General features: G+C 44.2%; 1 protein-coding gene across 1 annotated transcript; it reads right to left on the reverse strand.

The window, feature by feature from the left end:
• Positions 1 to 3,547: 3,547 nt before the first annotated feature.
• Positions 3,548 to 24,586, reverse strand: LOC128340465 (fibrinogen-like protein 1-like protein). The gene is made up of 4 exons (XM_053285569.1): positions 24,479 to 24,586; positions 22,345 to 22,479; positions 8,425 to 8,605; positions 3,548 to 4,589 (listed from the first exon to the last, which is right to left on the reverse strand). Exons 1-4 carry the CDS (start codon positions 24,551 to 24,553, stop codon positions 3,922 to 3,924), a joined length of 1,059 nt encoding a protein of 352 aa, XP_053141544.1. The 5' UTR covers positions 24,554 to 24,586; the 3' UTR covers positions 3,548 to 3,921.
• Positions 24,587 to 25,413: the final 827 nt, after the last annotated feature.

Here is a 25,413-nt window from a genome sequence, read left to right on the forward strand (position 1 = left end):
AAAGTGGGGCTAGGCACAGGGGCAGCACCGGGATTGGGCTCGATCCTGTGCTTCACATGTGTAGACTAGCCCAGGCTGGGCTGCTGTAGCCTGGGGTGGTCTGCTTCTGTGAACAGCCTCAGTTTTTGATTGTGTGAATCAAGAGTCTCAGTCTTTTCCATGTTGAAAAAGTATTTGCTATGGGGGAACATTCAAAATACAATCTCTTGTTTGCAATCTAGAAACAACAGAATCTGGCATTTTGCTGATTTTATAGTTCAACTGTTATAGAAGAGCATTATCCTGGAAGGAATTCTCAAAAACATATTGAATCTATCAAAAACACAGAGAGCTTGGATTTAAGCTAGTTTATGATTTTGATCCTAATAAGTCAGTTTAAATCAAACAACCGGGTTAGTATAATAACTTCTCTGCATTGGATTCTATGCTGCTATCATTTACAAATTGTTCATTTAATTTCCACTCCATGTTCCTTATTTCACAAGAAGGAAAACACCTGGCTTTCTTTGTGGATGGAAATGAAGATTTTGACAGCTCTTGGGACCTTTGTGCTATATATTCAAGGAGCAAAGTGAAAGCAACACTAGGTACCACACAGCATTTGCGTGTTTATGATCTATTTGTTCTTAACTTTATTATCTTTACAATAGGCCTAAAATATAGCACACCCATGTAGATATACAGTATAACCAGACTATAAATGAAAAATGTTAGCGCAAGAATGGAGAAATAAGGGACATTGGGTCAGTTTCCCTGGAGAAGAAATGGTCAAACCATTCCATCCACCATTTTACAGCCACACAACTGCTCAGCCATTTTAGTGCTGGTTTGCAAATGGTTTTGATATATTATACCCTCAGATCCACCATCTTGTGGTGTCTTAGATGCTACTGTCTCTAGATACATTTTTGAAAATTATCTGTACCACAAGGAAAAAAACCTCTCAGGACCGGGTCTCATGATCAGTGAGACCCGGTTTCCTCGGGTGAGCGTGAAGAGCGGGCTAATCCCGCTCTCCCCGCTCACGAGCGGGCAGGGAGCCCTGGGCGGCCAGATCGGCCGCTCACACAATGGCCGGCTCCGAGACGGAGCCGGCAGGGGGTGGGGAGAGCGGCGGCCACACGGCCCCCGCAAGCCCCAGTATGCCCTGCGCGAGCACGCAGGACATACTGGTGAGACCCCAGAGCCGGGAGGTGGCTTTTAAGCCTCCCAGCCGGGGGTCTGCTCACAAGTAGCTGCGGCACAGAGCCGCACAGTGGCTACTCACAAGCAGATAGCCCGGGTTTGCGGAGCGCTCACTCCACAAACTCGGGCTAAGGGGTGGGCTACAGGAGCGGCTTAGCCGCTCCAGAACCACCGGGCTCGGCTGCGAACCCGGTGGTTCTTACGATCACAAAAATGGGGCTAGGATTTTCCTAGCCCGATTTTTGTGATCGTAAGAATAGCCCCTCAAAATGTTGTTGAAGGGATTTAGGGACAATAGATTATATTGGTGTGTGTGAATTGGGCTGGAAAATAGCATCAGCCCTTCAGATGATGGGGCAAGAGCACTGGCTGACATTCCCCACAGTACTTCGACAACAGAAAAAGCCCTGGGGAAGGCAAAGAGGATGGAAACTAGCAATGTGTCTTCCTCTTTCTGTAGCCCAGTGCAGGCAGGAGACATGATTTTCTTCAGGGACACATTTCTGGAAGTATCATCCTCTAAGATGAAAGAGAGAGCCGCAAAAATAATATCCCCCTTCCCAGTCCACCCATGCTGACTGGAAGAAAGAGGAAGTGCAGCAGGTTTGGGGATGGAGCCATAACTCAGTGCATCTCCTTTGTTTGCTAGAAGGTCTCAAGTTCAATCCCTGGAGTTTTCAGGTAAGGCTGGGAAAGACTTCTGTTTGAAACTCTGGAGAAGCTGTTGCCAGTCAGTATAGACAATACTGAGCTAGATGGTCTGATCTGGTATAAGGCAGCTTCCTGTGTTCCTAGTTTCCAGCCTCTTTGTGTACTCACAAGATTTCTTCCCTTGTCAGAGCACTGTGGTGAATGTCAGCCACTGACTAGATGAAGGCATAAATGGCAAGGGAGTGCAATAGGGTTCCTTGTCCACTTTATCTGTTATGTGTTTTGAATTCTGCTGCTGACTGTGTTTGCTTGATAGCCAGTGGAGATGGTCATGGCCACGAATCTGTTTTCTAATTACTGGAGTGGATGTCATCTCCCTGCACATATACCCACCATAACACCTTGGGATATGCAAGTTTGCAAATAAGTCATTTATTCAAGCCTTTCCCAAAGAAAGGCAGAAACAAGGGATGATTTTCTCTTTAATTTCTGGTATCCCTATCCTAATCATGTTTATACAGAAAGAAATCCAGCTCAAGTGACTGGAAGTTGCTTCCAAAACCTGGGCTTAAGTTTGGAAGAAGCTGTAGAATGTAGAAGCTGTAGAATGTAGAAGCTGTGAATGCCCCTCATAGGAGTGAAGTGATTCTGTTTTTGACTTGTCTGGGTTTGTATGAATGTAGTGTAAGGTAAAAGTAAAGTCTTGCCATCGAGTTGATGTCGACTTCTGGCGCCCACAGAGCCCTGTGTTTTTCTTTGGTAGAATACAGGAGGGGTTTACCATTGCCATCTCCCACACAGTATAAGATGATGCCTTTCATCATCTTCCTATATCTCTGCTGCCCAATACAGGATGCATGTCGTATACACTACACATATTTTGTGTCTTTCTACAGAATTCCTGTCATCATAGCAACAACCTTTTAGGTGAGCAGAAAGGGAAGGAAGGAGAGTGAAAGTGGTACAGAGAGCCCATATATAATGTTTATAGACCACTGAAATGGAGTTCTGTACATATTCAGTAAAAAATATATTACTGACAGAATCCGTCCATGTTTTCTTCACAAAATCCCAGCAGGAAACTTGCAGTGAACAACAGTTAACTTGATATGGCTGATGGACCACATTATATGTGGATTCACACTTTTGATAGAACTAGAATGCTAACATGTCTTCTATATAAATATAAGACAATTCAGCTCACCCTCACTTTACATTTCTGCAGTCTTGCAGAAGGAAAACTTCCCACAGCAGAGGAATGTTTGACATACATTTGCACAATGCAAGGAGGATTCTAGGAACCTCCCTCCTCCCCCCCTGCCCCCGTAATGACAAGAACATTTGTTTTTGTCGGGAGCAATTGTGCATTGTATCATCTTAAAAGATGGTGAGGCTATATGCCCTCTGATGTCTCCTTCATCCTGCCTCACTGATGTGGTGAGGGACTGGACTATTAAATATCTTTTTAAGTTAAAAGGTGGCGATCCACAGCCTATAACTCCAGGAATATTTTTCAGTTTTAGAGATGTAACTTCATGTTTGAGCAATGACATCATAATTAAACCCTTCCCACATATATTTGTGCAGAATTTATTTGACAATGAAACAATAGCCATTTCTATTTTTTTTTATTGCAGGTATCTAAAATCACAGGTTGTCTTTTTAATTAAAAGCACAGAGATTAAAACATTTCAGATCTCTATTTCCCCTCCTTTGTTTTAATAAGCCATGACTTTTTCACACCTAGGAAGATGCGGATTTCTCTTGTCTTTCACATTGGAAAATACCAATTCTGGATCTGGGCCAAGTATTTAACAGCTGTTCTTAAGCAGGTGAGAAAATAAGAGAAGACTCCACTGGGAAATTTTCCGGAAGAAGTCTAATTGAAATAAATGGGAAGTGCTTAGAGCACAACTACTGTGTGCTCATGTAGCTGTCTCCCAGTCATTTCGATGGGGTATGTGTAAAATAAATTCCTGGGGGATTTTGTCCTAAGTATTTGAGCTCTACAAACAGTGTATTGGCGGTTGAAACTGTTCTAAAGTAAGAAGAAGCCCCTAAAGTGCTAAGAATCAGTTCAATTCATTAATATCTTGAAGGTATGTTGCAATTTTTCCCATTTGGTCTAATCATGATGGAAGCCAATTTACAGGCATTGATGTCTGTGCACAATCCCTTCCAGTAAATGCGGTTGTCACTGGCTAGGACGGCTGAGAAACAGTTATCGTACCACCAGCCACCGGCATTATTAAGTGCACAGTTTATATCAACCCTCCGGTCATTATCCCGGTCTTTGGTAGAAAATTTCATGTTGTCATGGATTCCTGTTTCATACATAGTGGTCAGTGCATCTGTGGCGTCCCCCGAATAGTTCCCTAGCCTCAAAGCATAACCATTATGCTCAGTATCTACCTTGAAACTACTGTAATCAGCATGCTTGATTTCCCCATTACTCTCAGTTATGACAAACCGCACAGAGAAAGCATTCTGCCTGGTTAAAAGGTGCATGAATTCATTGCCAAGCCAGTGGTTTCCCAAAAGGCTCCCAAAGCCCTGCTTATAATCATGCCATGTTCGTGACCAAGATGACTTTTTGTTGGCATTGTTTCTGTGCAAGACTGTCCAGCCACCTCCGTCGTACTCCATGTCACAGTAGACCACGAATAAGGAAGACAGTTTGGGACGGATGACATACAGGCCGCTTCGCCTCCTACCATGGACGTAAGCAGCCCTGCAATCTCTTGCCAGATATTCTGAAACAGAGAAACAAGACTCCTGTAATGTGCTCACTTAGCAATCAAACAGCTTTGTTGTATTGCCTTCTTACAATCTCTCTCCCCCACCCCCTCGCAAAAGCAGCAGAGTTGTTTAGATGCTCCTGTGTTGTGCTGCTTTCATGGAAAGAAACTGAAAGTAATTATTTTAAGGGGAATATGAGAGCCAGTAAATCAATACCGTATATTGGCCCCAATGGCACCATTATCCCCAGACCTCTGGGTGGAAGTCTTGGACCCTTCCCAATCCTGGTTTCAATGTCCCGTTGCTGCTGACCTGCCCGCACTGTGCAGAGCAGCTGAGCACGGGTCGCACCATGCACGATGGGCAGGGAGAGCTGAGTGCTACTGCCAGCCTCCTGCCGGCCACCCAATCTACTCAGGCATGGCAGTGGGGCCGGGCTGGACTGAGAAGGCCACCAAGCATCAGCCAACAACTATTTCCATGGCCTGGCCATTCAAGCGCCTTCACGGTGTGTACACTGCACAAGTGTGACACAGTGCATGCATGAGGGAGGAGGAGAGCAAGAGCTCTGAGCAGAGCAAGACGAGTAAAGGCAGCACTGCCAGCAGTAGCAGGAGCTACTGTGGGGCTGGGGGTCCCCAACAAGAGCAGATGAGATAAGAATCTGAGAGGCAGCCCGCCACTGACTGACTCTCCTGCTCAGGGGTTGAGGTTCCTGAGCTTCCCAAGCGGCACTAGCCGCCCCTCCCTTCCCCCCCCCCACACACCAGTGAGGAAGAAAACCGTCACAGAAGGTCTTTAGTGAAGCACTTTATGTCCCCCAGATCCCAAGAGAGATCTGGTGTTTCAGTTTTCATTGCCTATTTCCTGGTTGCTTTTGGCGGGGGCGGTGGGGAGGATGACTGGTACTCAGGCCCAGCTTCTTTTCAAACCCCTTCCCCCTCAAAAACATAAACCTGTGAAATGGCTGCTGGTGAGAAAACAAAATAACATTACTCATCTGGACACATTCTTGTGCACTACTAGAAGAAATGGTACGGTAGAAACTAGATTTTAGGGCAATTGGAAATACAGGGATTCAATAAGGAGCAGAATTATAGAAATAGATGTGGGGGGAAAGGAAGCCATTAAATACTGGTTTCTGCTTGATTTAATTTTAAGCATTAAATGAAAGTATATGTGTGCATAGGAGGAGGATGCTTCTTTTGCGGGGGGTTGTCCCAAAGGCCATTAGATCCAGACTCCAAAATTAAATAGCTTCACCTCTGACTGACCCCCATTTCCAAGGAAGGTGAGTTTCAAGGAAGGTCAGACATTTCTGCAGGCACACACTGACTTGAGACTAAGGCTCAGTTCACACAATCACAATGATCCAAGTTAATCAGTTAATCAGGATTAGTTCTGGTTATTCATTCCAGTTAAATGCTGGTTAACTGAAGCGGTTTGACCAGGATTGCCCTGAAATGCTGGAATCACATAATCTGCTCTGTTGGGCTCACTAATCCTGATTATTTTTAAGCAGGATATTTGTGATGGTGTGAATGCAGCCGAAGTAGTAAACCATCATAAGGCACTCAATGTGATTTGCACAAAGCAGAATGTGCCATACCACCCTGTGTTCCTATTTAAAAAGGAACTATGGACTTGGAAAGGTTCCCTAATCTCTGAAAGCCAGTCAGTTTGATACCCATCTGCATTTCCCATACAGATGGGAAAATGTCTCAAGATCATGAACATTCAAATAATCCTGCTGTGTTTAGAAGCATCTGTAGTGGCCTGCACAACTTGTGACCCACCCCAAGCGGAACACAGTCCATGGCTGTGTTGACACTCCCAGGCAAGCACTATAAGCAAGAGGCCTTTCAAGATCCCAATTATGGTTCGCCCAAGCACTGGGCCCCTCAGTACTGCATTGGACCCCACCCTCTGATGGTCAAGCAACAGGGTAGGAGTGGTCCAGAGCACTTGGCAATGGCTGAACTCCCATCTTTTTCAACAGTGCAATGTTCCCATCCCATTGCTATGTCACAGTCACATAGCAACAGAATGAGCCTCAAGTACCTTGCATTGTTGCTTAAAAATATAGTGGTGGCCAGTGAGGCCACTGCAAAGTGCTCCATCCATGTGAGTCCTACAAGGGTATAGGGGAGGCTGTAACAGGGTTGCAGTGGTCTGAGTGCTTCATGGTAGTCATGCTGACCATTGCCACTTTTTAAAAACAACACAATATGCCCATTCTATCACTGCATCATAACAATGCACTGAAGTGCTTTGCATTGAGGAGCACATAACACTGCTGTTAAAACAAATATGGTGGCAGTCAGTGCACTCCTGACCAGCTTGTGCTGCTATTCAAATTTGGGCACTGGGCAGGGCTCAGGGCTGAACTGTGGACATACTAATGGTCCTGGGTCCCCAGCCAAAGCCCACTTGACTGATCCTTGATGTTGCTCCTGCCCCTAATGAACTGCCACTGCCATAAATGGCAATGGCAAACTGCGTTTGACATTATTCTCAGGGCCCAATGCCAAAACAGCCCTCAAGGACTCCAAATAAATGCCCTAAAAAAGAATTTAAATCGATGGTCTAACAATAATTGTGGAAGCATACATTAGCACCATAGAAATAGCCTACAGTTACATTTGTTACCATGATGACAAAAAGTTATGTTATATTTATTACCGTGACCAAAAAGTGTTGATATCTTCCCCATTGTCTCCAAATCAGGAGCCTACACTGCTTTGGTACTATTACATCGAGCCTACATAACTCATGACCATCAAGTTACAACTATGTCTAGTGGCCTACTAGGGAGTCAAGTTCCTGTTTTTGCTACCTGTCTGGAACTGCAAAAATAGGGAACTATCAAGTATTTATCAGACTGACAGGCCAGATGAGTTATAAATTGTGCAGGCCTGCATTAGATCCGATCAGCAACAATTGCAGAAGCTCCAGGTTCCCTGGAACAAATCTTTTCTTTCATTACATGCTAAATGGGTTGGCTTAATTGAGGAAAAGGCCAATGTGGCCTTTCCCCCAAATAACAATGCAAGAGGTGGGCTGGCGTGAAAAGGATAGTTAATAATAATAGAGCATTTTAAAAAGGTTCTCCCAGGTGAAGAACTGATTGCTGTGTTCTCCAAGCACTATACTGCGGATATGACATGTGGATGGAGATGATACACTGGAAAGCAGGATAGAATAGGAACATACAAAGCTGCCATATACCAAGTCAGTCCAAAAACAGACTGGCAGCAGCTTCTCCAAGGTTGCAAACAGGAATCTCTCTCAGACCTATCTTGGAGATGCCAGGGAGGGACCTCAGAACCGTCTGCATGCAAGCATACAGTTGTTCTTCTCAGAGTAGCCTCAACCCCGACCCCTAAGAGGAATATCTTACACTGCTCACACATGTAGTCTCCCATTCATATGCAGCCAGGGCATACCCTGCTTAGCAAAGGGGACAAGTCATGCTTGCTACCACAAGACCATCTTCTAATTAATAGAATGTTGTCTTTTACTTAATATTTCTATCCTGCCCTATGGGCTCATTAATTAGTCAGTACTCTAAAAACCATACCTGCAATTCTAAACACATCTAGTGCATAAGTTTCCTTAGTCACCTATGGAAAGGGGGAAATATCCTATTTCCCTTGAGTGATAATTGAGCATGGTGGTTACATTTGGTTACAATGATTTTTAATCATTGTTCCTTCTCATTACTGAACAATGGGTAATTTTAACTTCCCAGGCACTGAGAAGTGAAGTTCTTTTCCATTTTGGAGAAATGCAACTGTTTGATTACATTTTTGTGTAGCCTTTGAGTCATGTTTGGATGCTTCTCTTTACCTTCATAAATTTCCGACTTTTGGGCATTTATCAGAGAACCAACATTCTTCTCCGGCAGCATATGAGGGTTACTAATTTTTAAGTAAAGCTCATCCTTTGTTAAAGATGAAAAGGCAGTAGCTCCATTAAGAGTGATGAGAACGCACAAACAAAGAACTGAGTAAAGTAGCATCTTTGGAACCTGGAGAGAAAAAAATATAGAAATATACTGTATAGAATCAACATTGCCACTTGCCTAAGGAAGTTGTGGTGAATAATGACTCTCTTGACATGGTGTCTCTTCCAGTGCAAGAATAAAGGAAACTAACCTTCTGTAACCCAGTGGCCTTTGTGTCTATGAGTCTTTCTGCACACATCTTTTGCTGTCTGTAGTCTGTTTAATGGGAGCAGGTAGGCTGAGTCGGCCTGAAAGCACCCGCATACATATGAAAGCTATGAACACACTCACAATTTTAACCCACATTTTAAATAAAAATTAATGCTGTTCCTTCATTTCCCTTGTTACCTCTTCCTCTTGTAAAATTCTCAGTGTAAGAACTTTTGCACAGCTCACTATCAACATAATACGTAATTATATTGATGGTGCCCGGTATGAAGCTACTCTGACCAGCAGAGTGTTTTTTTAAATTTCAGCAAGAGACTAAAAAGTGGCACAGAAACCCCACAGATCTTTTTGTTTTATTTGAGACATAATTTGACAATATTATATCCTGCTGGTATTAAACATAACAATTTTGTTGAAAGATTGAGGGGGGAGGAAATTGCCCCATAGTCTGAAGAGCATATTCCAGAGTTGTTGTTGTTTAAAAATAATAATAATAATAATTAAAAAGGAAATCTATTAAGGAAAAATGAAAGTTAGAACTTACCTTGTTTATTATTGCTTCTTGGAGACAAGATCATACATGACCCTCCAAACAAAGCAAATGAAAGTTATTTTCCTTGTAGGCTATTATTTTATACTGGGATGGGTTGACAAAGCAAATGATTAATTATGGCTGTTTGCAGAAAGTCGTATTGGAGGCTTGGCCACATATGAGCAGCTTGTAGATGGGCAGCCCTAGCAAAAGGAGATATAATCTGAAATAGTTCCTGGTACTCAGAGGTGTGCCCTATAAACTCTAGGAACCATAAAGGATATGTAAGAATTATGTTTGCCAAGTCATTATATATTTCGTCAGCACAGTCAACTTGAATTGGGAACCCTCCTTAGACCAATACCCATTTATGGTTTCAGGATCAGCTCTCGGTTCCAGGGGGTGGGCAGGCTCGGCAACCTACCCTCCATGGGCCCTGTTCTAGCTGGGTGAAACCTGAGGGAGTTACTCCACCACCACTGCATGACGTGATGGTGGAGTATGGGCACAGAGTGACCTCAGGAGTCAGCCATGAGTCTTTCTGTGGGCCCTGGGGGCTTTGGCAGCTTACCCTACAATGGCTTACCCTACACCCCCCTGACACTGGCCCTGTATGGTTTTAGTTCAGATAAGCATAACCTAAGTGTCTGCATGCTGTGTGGATGGTGCCTGGTATTGCTGGTGGATGACCAGGCATTATTTCAAGGAAATGATTTGTTAGCTTCCATCTGCCACATCACACAACCATTAAAATGTACTTACAGGGCTGTTCCCCTTTTCCTCAGTTTCTTGTACAGGGTGTGTATATGAACCTACAGTCAGAGATATTTCCAGGCAAACCCAAGCCCATACAAAAAACAACACGCAATGGTGTTTCTCGAACCCATATTTGGACATTTCTGCAATGGTTGTGGAAGACATACAGTACATATCTTAACAGATTGCCAAATGCCATTCCTCCCTCACCCACACCCTCTTCCTGTGCCACCATTTGGCAAACAGTTGCCCCAATGAAGGAGTGACAGACAGAAGCCCATGAAGAGGGGTGGATGTACTTTGCTATCTTTCTGGCACTCCATGTTGGAGATGCAGCTCCTGATAGAATCAACCCTTAGCACCAACAACCCTATTGACAACTAGGGGCATTAGGGGTAGAGATAGTCAATGCGGGCATTCCCCCTCTGACTATGCTTTCTCTACTCTGATTCCCCTTTGTTAGACTGATAGTCTCAGGTTTAATTCTTGAGGAGAGGGACTTCCTTCTTCTCCCTTCCTTTCTTCCTGTAAGTAGCTACCAATGAGGCATATAGGTCTTAATCTATCTCCCTGATGATTTCTTAAATAAACTGAGGCTATTCACACGATGGGATGAAATTGGGCTAGCCTCCACTAGCCCGATTTCATCCCATCGTGAGAACCACCAGGCTCAGCTTCGAGCCTGGTGATTCTTAAGTGTTTATGTAGGGTCACCCATTTATGTAGCCCGGCCCTTAAACCGGGTTTGTGGAGCGAGCGCTCCGCAAACCCGGTTTTCCTGCTCGTGAGTTGCCGCGGCGTGGGTAAGCCCACTCTCCCCGCAAAACCCTAGAGGCTGTTCTCAGTAATCATGAGAAGAGTCTCACTATGCTATTTGGAACTTTAACTCCATGTCTCCAGACAATATTAATTAGCAGTGCTTCCTTACCTGTGCACTTACGCTGTACCTGGGGCAGATAAAGAAATCTCCCCTCCTGAGCTTTCTAACATTCCAATAATCCACCATTTGAGGCAACCACCTCATCTCATCTCATGGAAGGACTGCCTCTGCTCCAGGCATACCTGCAGCACAGACTTGGAGGCTATTCCCACGATCACTGGGAAGTGGGCTAAGCCCACTTCCCAGTGATCATGGGAACCACTGGGCTCGCAGGCAAGCCCAGTGCTCCCAAGACAGCTAGCCCACTTATTTTCCCCTCCCCTTAAATGAGGTTAACAGAGTGAGCACTCCATTAACCTCATTTTTTTGCCCGTGTATTGCTATGGCACGTGGTGACACGCAAGTAGACCACCAACCTGGAGGCTGTAGCCAGCCTCCCAGGAGGCTGTAGCCAGCTTCCCAGGCTTGGGGGTCTCTCCAGGATGCCCCATGCACTTGTGCATCCTGGCCCCCGATTCCTGCAGCCCTCACCGGCCGCCCCAGGGCTGCTCTTTGATAGTCTGCGAGCTAAGACCACTCATCTGCAGGCTATGCCCGCTCTCCCTGCAGACCTGACAGAAGGTCTTCTCACGGATTTTGAGAAGAGCTTCTTTAATTACTTTAAGAGCCATTCCTTCTGTCACTGCTTTCATGGAATTGTAGTTCAGAGCAGAGGTGGAAAAAAGGGATGTGCGTTTCGTTTCGGATACAAAACATTTTGTGCACAAAACAGGCCATTTCGGCTGTTTTGTAGCCAAAACAAAACACCCAATGCTCAAAACAGAAAATTTTGTAGCCGAAACAAAACGTCCCTGTTTCGGATACAAAACGTTTTGTTGTTTCGGCTGTTTTGGAACTCCATTTTGCAATCGCAAAAAGTCTTTCTCCTTCAGTCTCCATTTTGAGTTTTGAAATCTGTTTGAATTTCCGGCTCTTCCAGCCTGCAGATTGACCAGCGAAAGTGTGGGCTGATCTGCTGCCAATTGCCTCCTTATTCCTTTTCAGGAATAAGATTTTCAACAACAAACAATGTTTGTTTCTACAACAGATTTTCTACAACAAACCACAAATCAACTCTCATATGCTACCAGAGAATCTACACTCAAAACATCTCAGAAACAACAGAACCCAGTACCCAGTGGTTGGCACCCTATGTGCTCCACACCACCACTCGCTCTGGGCCACCCTGGTGCCCCCCAAGTGCAGTTATGGGACTGCTGAAAGCTCCATAATTCTCTATGGGGAAGAACTTTAAAGACGCGTAAACTCCATTAAATCTTTAAAAATCAGCCCTCTGCCCAATTCCTTTGAAATAATTTTGGCAGCTTCCTTGTCTCCACTTGGCACTTCCACCCACCCAACTCTCCTCTGGGCCACCCCTTTCCTCCTGACATGAAGCTAAACTTTTGCTGAAACCTTCATTCTTCCCTATGGGAAAAACCTTAAACCTCAAAAATTCACCAAAAATCAGCCCTTTGCCCAATTCCTCTGAAATGTGGGTGGTAGTTTCCACCCATTGGGCACTGCCACCCCCACCCACTAGTTTTTCCCCAGGGCCATTTTTTAAAATCCAAAACGTTTTGGATTCAGATTTTGCAATTTTGAACAAAGAACAAAATTGGGGTGTTTCAGGTTGTCTGATTTTGAACAAAGAACAAAAGGCGGGTGTTTCGGATTTGGGCCAAAAACAAAACAGAAAAAAAACAAAATGCACAACCCTTGTGGAAAAGGCTATGGATCTTGGGCAAGAATTCTAAGCAACTCACCAAATTATAACCCCCATGTTTCTTTGTGGAAAGCCAAAGCCATTAAAAATGTATAAAACCATTAAGTGTGCAGGGTAGACTGAGTTAAAGCAAAGTATTTAAATTACCGGGTGGCGGTGGGGGGGGGTCCAATTTAAATCAATTTCCATTGGTGCTTCGTTGATTTCATGTAAACAATAATACATACAGGGGCTATTCTGACGATCACAAAAATCGGGCTAGGAAAGCCTAGCCTGGTTTTTGAGGATTATCAGAACCACTGGGCTTGCAGCCGAGCCCGGTGGTTCTGGAGCGCCTAACCTGCTCTTGTAGCCTGCCCCTTAGCCTGGGTTTGCAGAGTGAGCACTTCGCAAACCCGGGCAATCTGCTTGTGAGTAGCCGCGCCGCGGCTCCGCGCCGCGGCTACTCGTGAATAGACCCCTGACCGGGAGGCTTAAAAGCAGCCTCCCGGCTCAGGGGTCTCCCCAGTATGCCCTGTGCACTCGCGCAGGGCATACTGGGGCTTCCAGGGGCCACACAGCCCCCGAGCTCCCCAGCCCCCGCCAGCTCCATCATGGAGCCGGCAACCGCGTGTGCGGCTGATCCAGCTGCCCAGGGCTCCCTGCCCGCTCGTCTGTGGGGAGAGTGGGCTTAGCCCTCTCTCCCCGCAGTTTTTAAAAAAGCAGGTCTCACGGATTGTGAGAGACCCGCCTCACAGATTGGTTAATTTAACCACAGACAAATCCCTATTTACAACTAAATAGAGCACTTATGCTGTCTAGGAGGTATATAATGTTATTGAAATGTTTATTAAATGTAGTATCTGTTACCTAGTACACGGTTTATTTAATGAATACATTTCCTCATTTATGTGCACATTAGATTCCTATCTTAGCTAGAAGCAAATCACACACACAAACAATATCACATATTGAGGTCATTCACACAATCAAAAACTGTGTTCTACCTGGGTTTGTGAGCTGTGTATGCTCCCAGTTTTTGGTTGTTTGGAAGCAAAGTAGGAGAAAAACCTGGGTAGCACAATCACTTCTACCCAGGTTTTCCTCCAACCTTTCTTCTACACAACCAAAACCTGGGAGCATACAGAGCTCCCAAACCCAAGTAGAACACAGCAAGGCACTTCACACAACACATGTGAAGCACCTGATGGGGTTCTGCGGGGAGAGCAGGCTTAGCCCACTCTCCCTGCAGACGAGGAGCCACTCGTAGCTGGGCGGCTGGATTAGCCACCCACACGGCTGCTGGAATCAGGGCCGCACTGTCCCCGGGAGTCCCTGGATGACCCGTGTGAGTGCACAGGGCATCCTAGAGTGACCCCCAAGCCCGGGAGGCTGCTTGCAGCCTCCCAGCGGAGGTCCCCTCATGTGCTGCCGCAGCATGGAGCCGTGCTGCAGCACCACATGAGCAACCAAACTGGGTTAGCGAAGCGCTAGCTCTGCTAACCTTGTTTCAGGGGAGGGGCACTTTAGGTGGTTTGCTGCCGGGAACTGCACGGCTCCCGTGGCAGCAGACGACCAGGAGAAATTGGGTTAGGCTCCCTTAGCCCGATTTCTCCTGGTCGTGTGAATAGCTTCAGCTTTTGATTGTATGAATGACCTCATTATATCGTAGTAAACTAAATAAACTTAAATGTTACATACACTTCCACATTTACAGCAGTCCCCATTAGTGTAGACTTTTAAAAACCACTCTCTAACAAAAGAAGCTAATAGTTCAAGGCCTTTGGGTAGTCACTAGGTAGATCAATTTATTTTAATACAATTAAAATGATAAATCATTTGTTTAAAGAGAGCAAATGTTTATAATCTGAGCAAATTGCAGGTCTCGGGTAGGGCACAGCAACAAGAGAATACAAGATCACCCATGCAGGTGATGATACTTCTAGTCATATCAAGCTTGTAGTATAAGAAAATAAAATAAATGTGCCTGAGCTTTTGGGCCATATTTCTAACGCTTGACCTATACATGGTTTCCCCCCACAGCTCTTTATTTACACAGAAAACCAACCATTATGTCAGTGACTAACAGCTAGACTAATTAAGTATGAGTGCTATGGGAGAAACACCAGGGGAGCACTGGAGGCGCTCTTACCCCTGGACTTTGGGGCCAAAGTCCAGGGCCTCCACAGTCACTGGGGGCCCCCAAATCCTCTTTAGTCTGTCCCGGGTGGTGTAGTCACCCAGCTGACCATGATAATGCTTAATTTTCAGCAAAGTGGGGGCCTCCAAAGGCCTTTAGGTCCAGGCTCCAAAATTACCTAGGTGCACCTCTGGGGAACATTAATGCTTCTGAAGGCTTCCAGGCTAATGCTGCACTGGTGGTTGGGTGGGGGACATTTTTGATAACTCCCCCTTCTCCCAGAAGCTCTCTGTGCTACCTGAAAATATGTTTCTAACGGCTGCACAACCTTCAGGGGCAAATTTTTGGGAGGTACAGAATGATTGCAGGCAAAGGGAATGTTGTCAAAATCCCTCCCCACAGCGGCATGAGCTGTGGAGCTGAGTTAATTGAACTCTTCAGAAGCACCAGTGCTTCATTAGTTTGGATGTAAGCCAGTGAGGTCATTCACACAATCAAAAACTAAAGCTATTCCCACGATCAGTAGAAAGCAGGCTAAGGGAGCCTAGCCCGCTTCCTACTGATCATGGGGACCACCAGGCTCACAGGGGAGCCCAGTGGTTCCAAGATGGCAAGCCTGCCTAATCCCCCCTCCCCTTAAATGAGGTTAATGGAGCAAGCACTCTGTTAACCTCATTTTTTTGCTCGTGTGGCAACACACAAGTAGACCCCAACCAGGAGGCTGCAGCCAGCCTCCTGGTCTCAGGGGTCCCCCCAGAATGCCCTGCACACTTGCGTGAGGCATCCTGGGACTTCTTGGGGCCATGTGGCCCCCGATCCCTGCAGCCCCCCCCCAGGGCCGGACTGGGGGCACTGAGAGGGTAGTGGAATATATGTGGGGAGGGGGCAGGTTTTAAGCAGAATGGATAATTAAGGGTAGGAGTTGGGGCACAGGGGTGGGGCGGGGCACACCAGGTGGGGTGGGGTGCAGCAGGTGGGGTGGGGCAGGTGGGGCACACCGGGAATATGCCCTGTTGCCCTAAGGGCAGTCTGAGCCTACTTCTCACGACCAATCAGAAGGAGAGGAGGTGGGGCTCTCCGGACAGGTTGAGGGGGAAAGGGGAGCCGGGCAGCTGGCACGGGGAGAGCTCAGCGAGCACAGGAGGGTGCACCAGGCGAGGGTGCACCAGGAAAATGCCTTGCTGCTCAGTGAGCCAGTCCGAGCCTGCCCCCCCCACTGGCTCTGTGACGGAGCTGCTAGTTGTGTGGGCAGCCGATCCGGGCCGGCTGCCCAGGACTGCAGGCATGATTGTCTGTGGGGAGAACGGGCTAAACCCGATCTCCCCACTGACCTGCCAGAAGCTCTTCTCACTGATCATGAGAAGAGCTTCATTGTGTTCTACCTGGATTTGGGAGCTGTGTGTGCTTCCAATTTTTGGTTGTGTGGAAGCAAGGTAGGAGAAAAACATGGATAGCTTTGCTTCCACACAATCACTTCTGCCCAGATTTTCCTCCTACCTTGCTCCCACGCAATCACTTCTACCCAAGTTTTCCTCTCACCTTGCTTCCACACAACCGGAAATTGGGAGTGCACACAGCTCCCAAACCCAGGTAGAACACAGTTTTTGATTGTGTGAATGACCTCAGTGTGTTTGACAGAAAGCTACTGATCCAATTTTAAGAAGTTATCATCATAGGTCTGCATGGTTTTTATTCAGATCTAATACTAACCAAGCTATGAATTAAAATTGCTATACGGAGGTGGGTCGGCGTGGTTGTTATAGGTTTAAAATAGGGAATATAATCAATGAAACCCAAATCAATGCATGTATTGCTTGTGCATGAAGTTTATTGCAATCAAGTATACATAACAACAACAGAGAGGCTGGCATTCCACACAGCCGGAAAGGCATCCCCAGTGCTGTAGTGTGATGGGGCAGCTGCAGATCAACTTACAGCCACTTCCAAGCAGTGCATAGAAGTAGTTTTAGCTTGTCCCACAGCCGCCCTGTTGCACTACACCATCTGGGGTGCCTTTCAAGTTGTACGGCAGCCTCAACAGGTCCCAAATGCCAACATACTGCTGCACAGAATGTCAGCCAGAAATATTTGATTTATATCTATTAAAATACAAATTGAATGTAAAATGTATGAATTTAAAATGTATTGGGGGGCGGGGCGTGTAGGGGAAAGAGATGCAATCCCATTTAATCCAGCCTGATTTGTAGTTTAGATATTGGCATGTGTTCTCTCCAGACTGATGATCGGCATGATCAGGTTTTACTGTGCTAACCAAATACTGGGGGCAGAAAAGGAGGCCAGGTGTTAGTCCTCCTCCACTCACCACTCCCAACAGCTTATTGGAACTGTCCAAGGTAACCTTATTGATCATCTGATCCAGGGTGCATGTACAAACTTGTTCCAACACCTACTGCATGCCCGTATCCCCAAATCATAAAGAGGCAGTCTGCTTTCTTCTTGGTTAGGAAAAGGGCTTTTGTGGCAGGGGATGCTGCTCTTTCTGATCACGCTATAGCTCTGGCATCTTTCTTCTTAGGTCCAAACTCTCTTTAGAAAGCCATGATTGGCTTGCTTGTCTCTTTAATTTCTTTTAATGGCAGCCATATGCATGTAGATGAGAGAGGTCAGAACTGGTCTGATAATGCTGAGAAGGGGGATTAGTTCCTTTTCCTCATGGAGTTATTAGCACATGGCTTCATGCTATGGAGTAAATGTTGAGCAAAGCCACTTTGAATTACACTCGCAGCATTGAGGGAAGCAGCCCCTCCCCTCTTTTCTCGGGTTTGCTTTTGATGTAAGTTCACATGGCACACCTCTCTGTTTTCCTTCTAGCCAATAGTGGGGGGATTACTAAAGAGCTACATCTGCATTTGTAAAGAGAGTATCCCTCTTATCATGCTAATGATTCTACATCAGTGCCTCTCCCTATTTGCTCTGGTGTTTTCAGAAAAAGTAGCTTAAAACCAGCATTTTAAAAACTCGGAAATACCTCAAGATAAGCTAGAATTTGCAAGACAAAACTCGACTTATGTGTGGAGTGGGCCCAAGGATCTCAAAGGGACATCGGGGTAAGTTTGGCTGGTGTGTGAACACACACTCTCTCTCCCAAAGGAGATTTTGGGTAGAAGCCCTGTGTGTAAAGCCTCAATGCCATATTCCAGATTTAAACTCTGTTTTTCTACCAACTGCTATTTGTCCTATTAGGAAAAATCCAATCACAGATTGTATCTCCAGTGTCTTCTCTAGTTTGGCCCTGAAAGCTTTGAGAACAGAAGTGAGTCAGGCTATGAGAAGGCCAAATCCTGCACTAATGTGAACAAAAAGAATTTAAAAAGATTTCTCTGGTCCACACTGCCTTCTAGAGGTAATTTTGAAATGGTGCACACCAAGTGCTCGGATCAAATGGTCAGTTTTCTGGGTGTGAATAAGGAATATGGCTTGTTTGCCATTGACGGAAAGAGCTTTGTTTTTCCAGACCTTGCAAATGAATTGGTTTTAGGAGAAAGTTAGATCATGATAAAATCTGACAGCCAGGCCATCTGCATAAATGCAGAGTGCCAAATCTTTCCCAGTGACATTAGCAAGAGAAGGCTGTTTAGTTAAAAGAAAATACTGTAAGATCCTTACCCATTAATTACGTGTGACCAAACATTTTTCCTGGTGGAAAGAACAATAATTTTTTGTTTTTGTATTTCTAATAATCTTATGGAACCACTTGAAGAATTGTGTAGATCTTTCAGAGCATTTAACAATGGCATATTGCAAATGTATAGAGAGTGTGGTTTATGGAGAGGGGGAAGATTACAAAGGAACAAAATTAACACTTTGGGTGAACTGACATTTTCTAATGTTTGGTTCCTTCACTGGTTTTTCTATTAGACAACAGTACTGAGTGTTTGAACAATTAATGATCCCACACACTATGTGTTGGCATGGTACACCTCATTAAATTTCTCTATTCTTTAAGTTATTGAAGCTGATTCTGGGAGCTGGCAATGTTATTTTACTTTTGTTATATTTTTGTGATGGAATCAGCTTTATTCCAGACCATGTTTAATCCCAACACCATATGCAGACAATCAAACTGGTAAGTATATAAATATTTTAAATAAACAAACAAACAAATAAATAAATATTTGGCAGATATTGGGGCCTTTCCAGACAGAACTGCAATATGTTTAAAGCTTTTGAATAAATTCTAAATGCAATCTTACTCCCTGTACATATGTCTGGTGGTAGCAAGCATGACTTGTCCCCTTAGCTAAGCAGGTTCCACCCTGGTTGCATATGAATGAGAGACTAAAAATGTGAGCACTGTAAGATATTCCCCTCAGGGGATGGAGCTGCTCTGCGAAGAGCAGAAGGTTTTAAGTTCCCTCCCTGGCATCGCCAAGATAGGGCTGAGAGAGCTTCCTGCCTGCAACCTTGGAGAAGCCGCTGCCCGTCTGTGAAGACAATACAGAGCTAGATAGACCAATGGTCTGACTCAGCATATGGCAGCTTCCTATGTTCCTGTGTACTTGCTACACAATCATATCCTCTGTATACACCCCAGGCAGATATCACACATGATTTTGGCAGTGGCACCTGCCTTCTGAGAAACATCCTCCCCCCCCCATTCTTACTTTTGTGGTGATTGGGGGGAAAAGGGTGGGATCTTCTCAGAATGCAAGAGCTAGTCAGCAGGCGGCATGGCAAAAACTGCACAAGGTACCCCCATGGCATGTGTGCAGAGGATAAGATGGTGCTAGGAAGTAGCATAAACATTTGCAGCAGCATGTACAGTACATGGGGAGTAAGATCACACTTGGAACTTGTGTGAAAACTTTGAACATCCCACAGTATATTGCTGTTAGGAAAGACCCTCAGCAAGTCCAAAGCAGGTTATGGCCCACTTGTGGTGGTTGAAGATTTATGTTCTCCTTTAAAGCTTCCACCAAAAAGCCCATAGTCAATTTGTTTAATTGACCAACCACTCTTAAAATTATATGTCTAATTTTCCTACTGTTTAATTTAGATTTAAACCTCCTGCTGTGTGGGCCATTGTCTACAATTGTATGAGTTTATTTCTATGTTGTTGTTGACAGTTTAGTATCTACAAGTCATTCCTTGACCTTCTTTTCTTCAGTCTTAACATAACTAGTCCTTTTAACTTTTCTTCATATGACATACTTGCAAAACCTTCTATTATTTTCATTCTCTATTGAATTTGCTTTTGTTTGACTACATTTGGCTTAGAACATGGCAGTCAAAAGCGGATCCCAGTTTTAGTTAACTGAACTTCAGTGGTATCATCACTCCCTGTGTCTTAAATGCTATGAAATGTTATGCTACCACTGAATCACAGTCAGATTGCCATCCACCACAGCTCTCTTCTCAGAAAAGCTGTTATTTAACCAGAGAACAACCATTTTGATATTTTCCATTTTGAACTTTGAAATATTTGAAAGTAGAGTTATACATAATGGGTGTGTGTGTGTGTGTGTGTGTGTGTGTGTGTGTGTGTGTGTGTGTGTAGATAGATAGATAGAGAATATTTGCTGCCCACAACTTACAATCTAGTAAAACATGATGCAAAGGGAAGGCAAGTGAAGACGACCTAGTTTAAAGTTTAAATGTAATGTCAACTTAGAACTACTAAGTTAAAAATGAAAATGTCTAGTATATTTTAATTCCTTTTAAAAAAACAATATAGTTATCCAATTTAACAAGAACATCTCGAATCTGAACCTTAACCTCCAGATTTGCACTTGAACCTCAAGAGTGCTTAAAATGTCTTTCATGTTATCTACAAGCCTGATGAGCACAGTTGTTCAAACTGCAAAACAAAAAGGACAAAGAGTAGACCCAGAAATATTCTCTGCAGGACCTCTTGATACCTCCATCTTCAGTGGCTGTAAAGCTCCTGGTTCATAATCACAGTGCTGACACTCACAGCCATACCACCCTCCATGCACAAAATTGCAGGATTCTGCTTATTCATCTGGTCCGCGAGCACATTTCAGGTCCTACATTTGTTCTGGTCTCTGTTGTTGTAGAGAGGTACAATCCTGTTGGCATAACCACACATTCTGGAGGACTAGGCCATTGTATTTTCATATGCACTGGTGTACTTTCCCAGGGTATGACTGCCAGTTGGCACTCTTGGTGATGACATGATAGAAGAAAGCAGACAAAAGGACAACAGCTGCAGTAAAATCAACATCAGCAGCAGTTTGGCCAGGCTGCGGTAGTATCCACTCTACTTTCTGAGTAAGAGAGAACTTGCTGTGGCCTGGCATGATATCCAAGGAGAAGATTTTCCTCCAGTCCATAATTAATCCAGAATGTAACATGGAATGTGACATGTACACTGTACATTAGAAAGGCTTTTGTAGTATTGGCATTCTTTATAGCATAAAAATGTCCAGGGTACATAACTAATAAAACAACATAGTTATTTACAGAGGGTAAAATAACATAACTAATAAAAGTTAGTTTTATTCAAATAAATTGTATTTACTTTCAGGTACCAGTGTTTAGGACAGGATTGTCACGGATGATAACTGAGAGTTCAAACAAATAACCAACAAATTTAAAAGCAAACATTAAAATATACACAAAATTATTTGAATGACTGCTCTACATGTGCTCAGATGAACAGCCCTATACACACACAATAAAGGACATGTCAGGAGGGCACTACGATATCCACAGAAGAAATCATGATGGGTATGATCTTGGATTGTCCCCTTTCTTATGGCATGGGTCAGTAGTATCATCTGAACTGCTCCAGTTAAATATTTAACCTATTTAACTAAAGCATACTCACGTGAGCACTGTCACATTACATGCCAGGAGTCCATAACCTATTATTTTAGGGACAGAAATTGAACATCTTGAGCCCACTTCTTCAGTGGCAGTCTAGGTAACTGCAGGCCAGCTAGATAATCAGCTGGCTAGAGAGCCAGCATGGTGTAGTGGTTAGAGTGCTGGACTAGGACTGGGGAGACCTGAGTTCAAATCCCCATTCAGCCATGAAACTAGCTGGGTGACTCTGGGCCAGTCACTTCTCTCTCAGCCTAACCTACTTCACAGGGTTGTTGTGAAAGAGAAACTCAAGTATGTAGTACACCGCTCTGGGCTCCTTGGAGGAAGAGCGGGATATAAATGTAAAAATAAAATCAAATCATCATCATCATCATCATCACAAGGCTCACACCACTTGCAGCTATCAATTGGTGCCCATTAGGGTAGAACTATATTCTCCACCCCTGCTGTCTGTCTTCAAAGTTCAGCTGCTGCTTCTCCTTTGCAAAGCAGAGCTGGGTGGGCCCAATTTCTAGCAGAGAAGGGAGTGCTCAACCCTTCCCTTGTCCACTGTTTTCTCCCAACTCCATCTATCCTACATTTCCCCCTACCCCATAGGCATTCCAAATCCATGTTTCTGTTGTAAACAAAGAGAAGTGGGTGAGGGAGTTGTAGAGGGCAAGCCAGTGAAGGACAGTGTAGTGTTTTTGTGGGTTAGAAGTCTTACCTCTAGACTGTTAATAGTCTAACTTACTTGGTTTGTTGAGCATGTCCAGTGGGTTTCGCGTTGTCTGGTGGGCAGAGCATGCTCGGTGTGTTTGTTTCTTCCATTTGTGTTTTGTGAGCCATTAGATGGGGTACCTCTTGAAGTGTGTGTTCTTGTGAACTCCTTTGTTAATTTAAAGCAACAACAACACTGTTTGGACCAGATGTGGTGAATATACATAACAAACAGGTTAAGTGCCTTCCCCTACCTGCTACTTTTCACCTGAAAAACTGTATCCTTCTTGCCCTGTTTCAAAGATAAGATAAGGCAGAACATGTAGCTCCACCCTTAAGTCTGAAGTCAGTGACTCGCATGGACTTGTTCCCATCACATCTTACTTCAGCCTGTTTTGTTTTTCACTTATTACAAAACATCAGACTTGCTTCTCTTACTCCTCATTTTTCTTTGCATACCCTGCATGCGCCTGTTGTCCTTTTAGCTTTTCCAATTAATTACTTTCAAACTGACCTTCTGACTCCGATTATGTCTGTGCACTTGTTTGATCTCATCTCTTTGATACCAACCCTTTTGGTATGGTCCTGTTGTTGCTCTAACTTGACCTTACAAGTCTCATGAACAGCTTGATCCTACAAGGATTATTAAGGCACCTGCACATAGTCAGTGAGGACTTCTAAGGACATTGGAAACACTGCAGATTTTAGTAAGGTTGGCTGAATTTTCAGAAGAATATTCTGAATGGACAAAGCTGCCAAATTCCATTTGAAGTCTGCCACTGACAAATGTGGTGATAATACTAATTTGAGATTCTTCTTTGCATGCTCCCTTATTCACAACCCTTTAGGAGTTTTTACTACCAACGCTGCTCTTTTCTTTGCAATCATGTAGATTGTAAAATACTTTTAAAAATAAAAATAAAAAGGGACTCTGGGGTTCTCAGGATTCTCATACAACCTCAGCTCCCACAAACATGTCTCTCAGGAACTCATGGAGAAGGACAGGAATAAAAATTAAACAAAATTTGGATGGCTCAAACAGCCCATCTTTTAGAAAATACCAGGGAGACATTGCATTTGTTTTAGACTCGTATCAATCTGCTAAGGCCATGTATGTGTATGTGCAAAAAAAGGAAACAATGTTTTCTTTGGCTAAGATCTTAAAGCAACATGCAGGCCTTCTAGCACCGCAGCAAATAATCTCACTCGACACCCAAGAATGCATTTGGAAATCGAGAAATCGGTGCCACAGTTGAGTCACGGTAGCACTGAAGCCAATTCCTCCTGCTGTGGTTTGCTCATCATGAGAAACAAGCAAAGACAGGAACAGTAGTTCATGAAAGGACAAGGCAAATTAATACAAAGATAAGCATATCATTGTCCATGTCAGTCAGGGCATCTGAACTGAGAATATAAAAAATAAAAACAAGGATCTATCCAGTCCAGCAGTCTGTTTGAAACTATAGCCAGATACCTCAGGGAAATCTACAAGCATGAAATAAACCTCTCAGCATCTACTTGTGGTAGCAAGCATGACTTGTCCCCTTAGCTAAGCAGGGTCTGCCCTGGACGCATATGAATGAGAGACTTGATGTGTGAGAACTGTAAGATGTTTCCCTGAGGGGATGGAGCCGCTCTGTGAAGAGCAGAAGGTTCCAAGTTCCCTCCCTGGTATGTCCAAGATAGGACTGAGATTCCTGCCTGCAATCTTGGAGAAGTAGCTACTGCCAATCTTTGTAGACAATACTGAGTTAGATGGACCAAGAGTCTGACTCAGTATATGGCAGCTTCCTATGTTCCTATGTACTGTTCAGGTATACTACCTCTGAACATGGAAGTTGCATTTAGTTGTCATGGCTGATAGCCATTGATATCCTTCATAAACTTGTTTAACCATATTTAAAAAAACACTTAAGTTTTTGGATTATTGCAGTGTGCACTATGTTGTGCTGTTCTTGACAAATATTTTGAAACTATAGATGGTACAGAATGTGGCAACCAGAGTGTTATCTAGAGCTACTGACAGAACTCATTACACACCTATTTTGCACTCCTTACTAGACTATTTCCAAGCACAATTCAAGGTGTGAATTATTATCCTTAAAGCCTGAAATAATTTGGGCCCTGGGAATCATAAGGATTGCCTGTTCCCTGCTGAATCTACTCACCTGACCAGGTTGGCTTTTGGCTGTGAGGGCGCTGCTCCATGTGCAGACACCTGCTGAAGTTCGTTTATTGAGCATGCTGGACTAAGCCTTCTTAGTGGTTGCCTCCAGGGTGTGGAACTTGCTTTCTGATGAGATCCACATGGTTCCCTCATATTGTATCTGGCTGGGCTGGGCTGGGCTGGGCAGCTCACTGAGGGACCTAGGTATATATCAAGGCCACAAGCTGAAGTCAGAGTCAGGTTATCAAGGGAGCAAACACAATTCAAGGCCACAAGCTGAGGTCAGAGTCAGAAAGTTAGGGCTACGAGCAGGGCCTATCATCAAAGGGCCTGCTCATAGCCCTGTCACTAAGAGAGATCCAGTTGGCAGGAATTCGAGAGCATTTTCAGTTGTGGCTCCTCGGCTTTGGAACGCCCTCCCTGAAGAGCTTTGCCATGCTCCCTCCCTCAGTATTTTTAAAAAACAACTAAAACCACATCTTTTTAAAGAGGCCTTTTAATGTTTCACCTGTTGCGTATATCTGGTAGGTTCTTTGGTTTTTATAATTCTCAGTTTTTATCTTTTTAAATAACTTTTAATTTGAAACTTAACTGTAATTCTGATTGTGGTTTTAGTTTGTATTTTTAACTTGTTAAACTGAATTTGGTTAATTTTATTAATCTTATTTTACATGTATCTATTCTATGTTTATGTCTATGTTGTGAGCTGCCCCAAGCGGTAGTGTACTGGAGAGATGGGGTATAAATATTTTAAATAAATAAATAAATAAATAAATAAATGCCAAGTCTATGTGGGAACAAGGGCCAGGCGAAAGGTCGAATAATGTTGCTTTAGAAAAGTCCTATAATAGACTGACCCCCTCTGAAGGAGATCTAGTAGAGTAGTTCTGGAGACCTTTGTTATGGAGCAGCTGACTGTGGCGAGCTGGTAATGGA

Source organism: Hemicordylus capensis, chromosome 1, assembly GCF_027244095.1.
Source record: "Hemicordylus capensis ecotype Gifberg chromosome 1, rHemCap1.1.pri, whole genome shotgun sequence".
NCBI classification, from domain to species: domain Eukaryota; kingdom Metazoa; phylum Chordata; class Lepidosauria; order Squamata; family Cordylidae; genus Hemicordylus; species Hemicordylus capensis.

Coding starts and splice junctions, on each gene's coding strand:
- LOC128340465 (XM_053285569.1), bottom strand. CDS start 24,553: ATGCTCAATAAACGAACTTCAGCAGGTGTCTGCACATGGAGCAGCGCC. Junction 22,480..24,478: donor CCAAAAGCCAACCTGGTCAG/GTGAGTAGATTC, acceptor AAATTAACAAAG/GAGTTCACAAGAACACACAC. Junction 4,590..8,424: donor AAAGTCGGAAATTTATGAAG/GTAAAGAGAAGC, acceptor TCTCTGTTTCAG/AATATCTGGCAAGAGATTGC.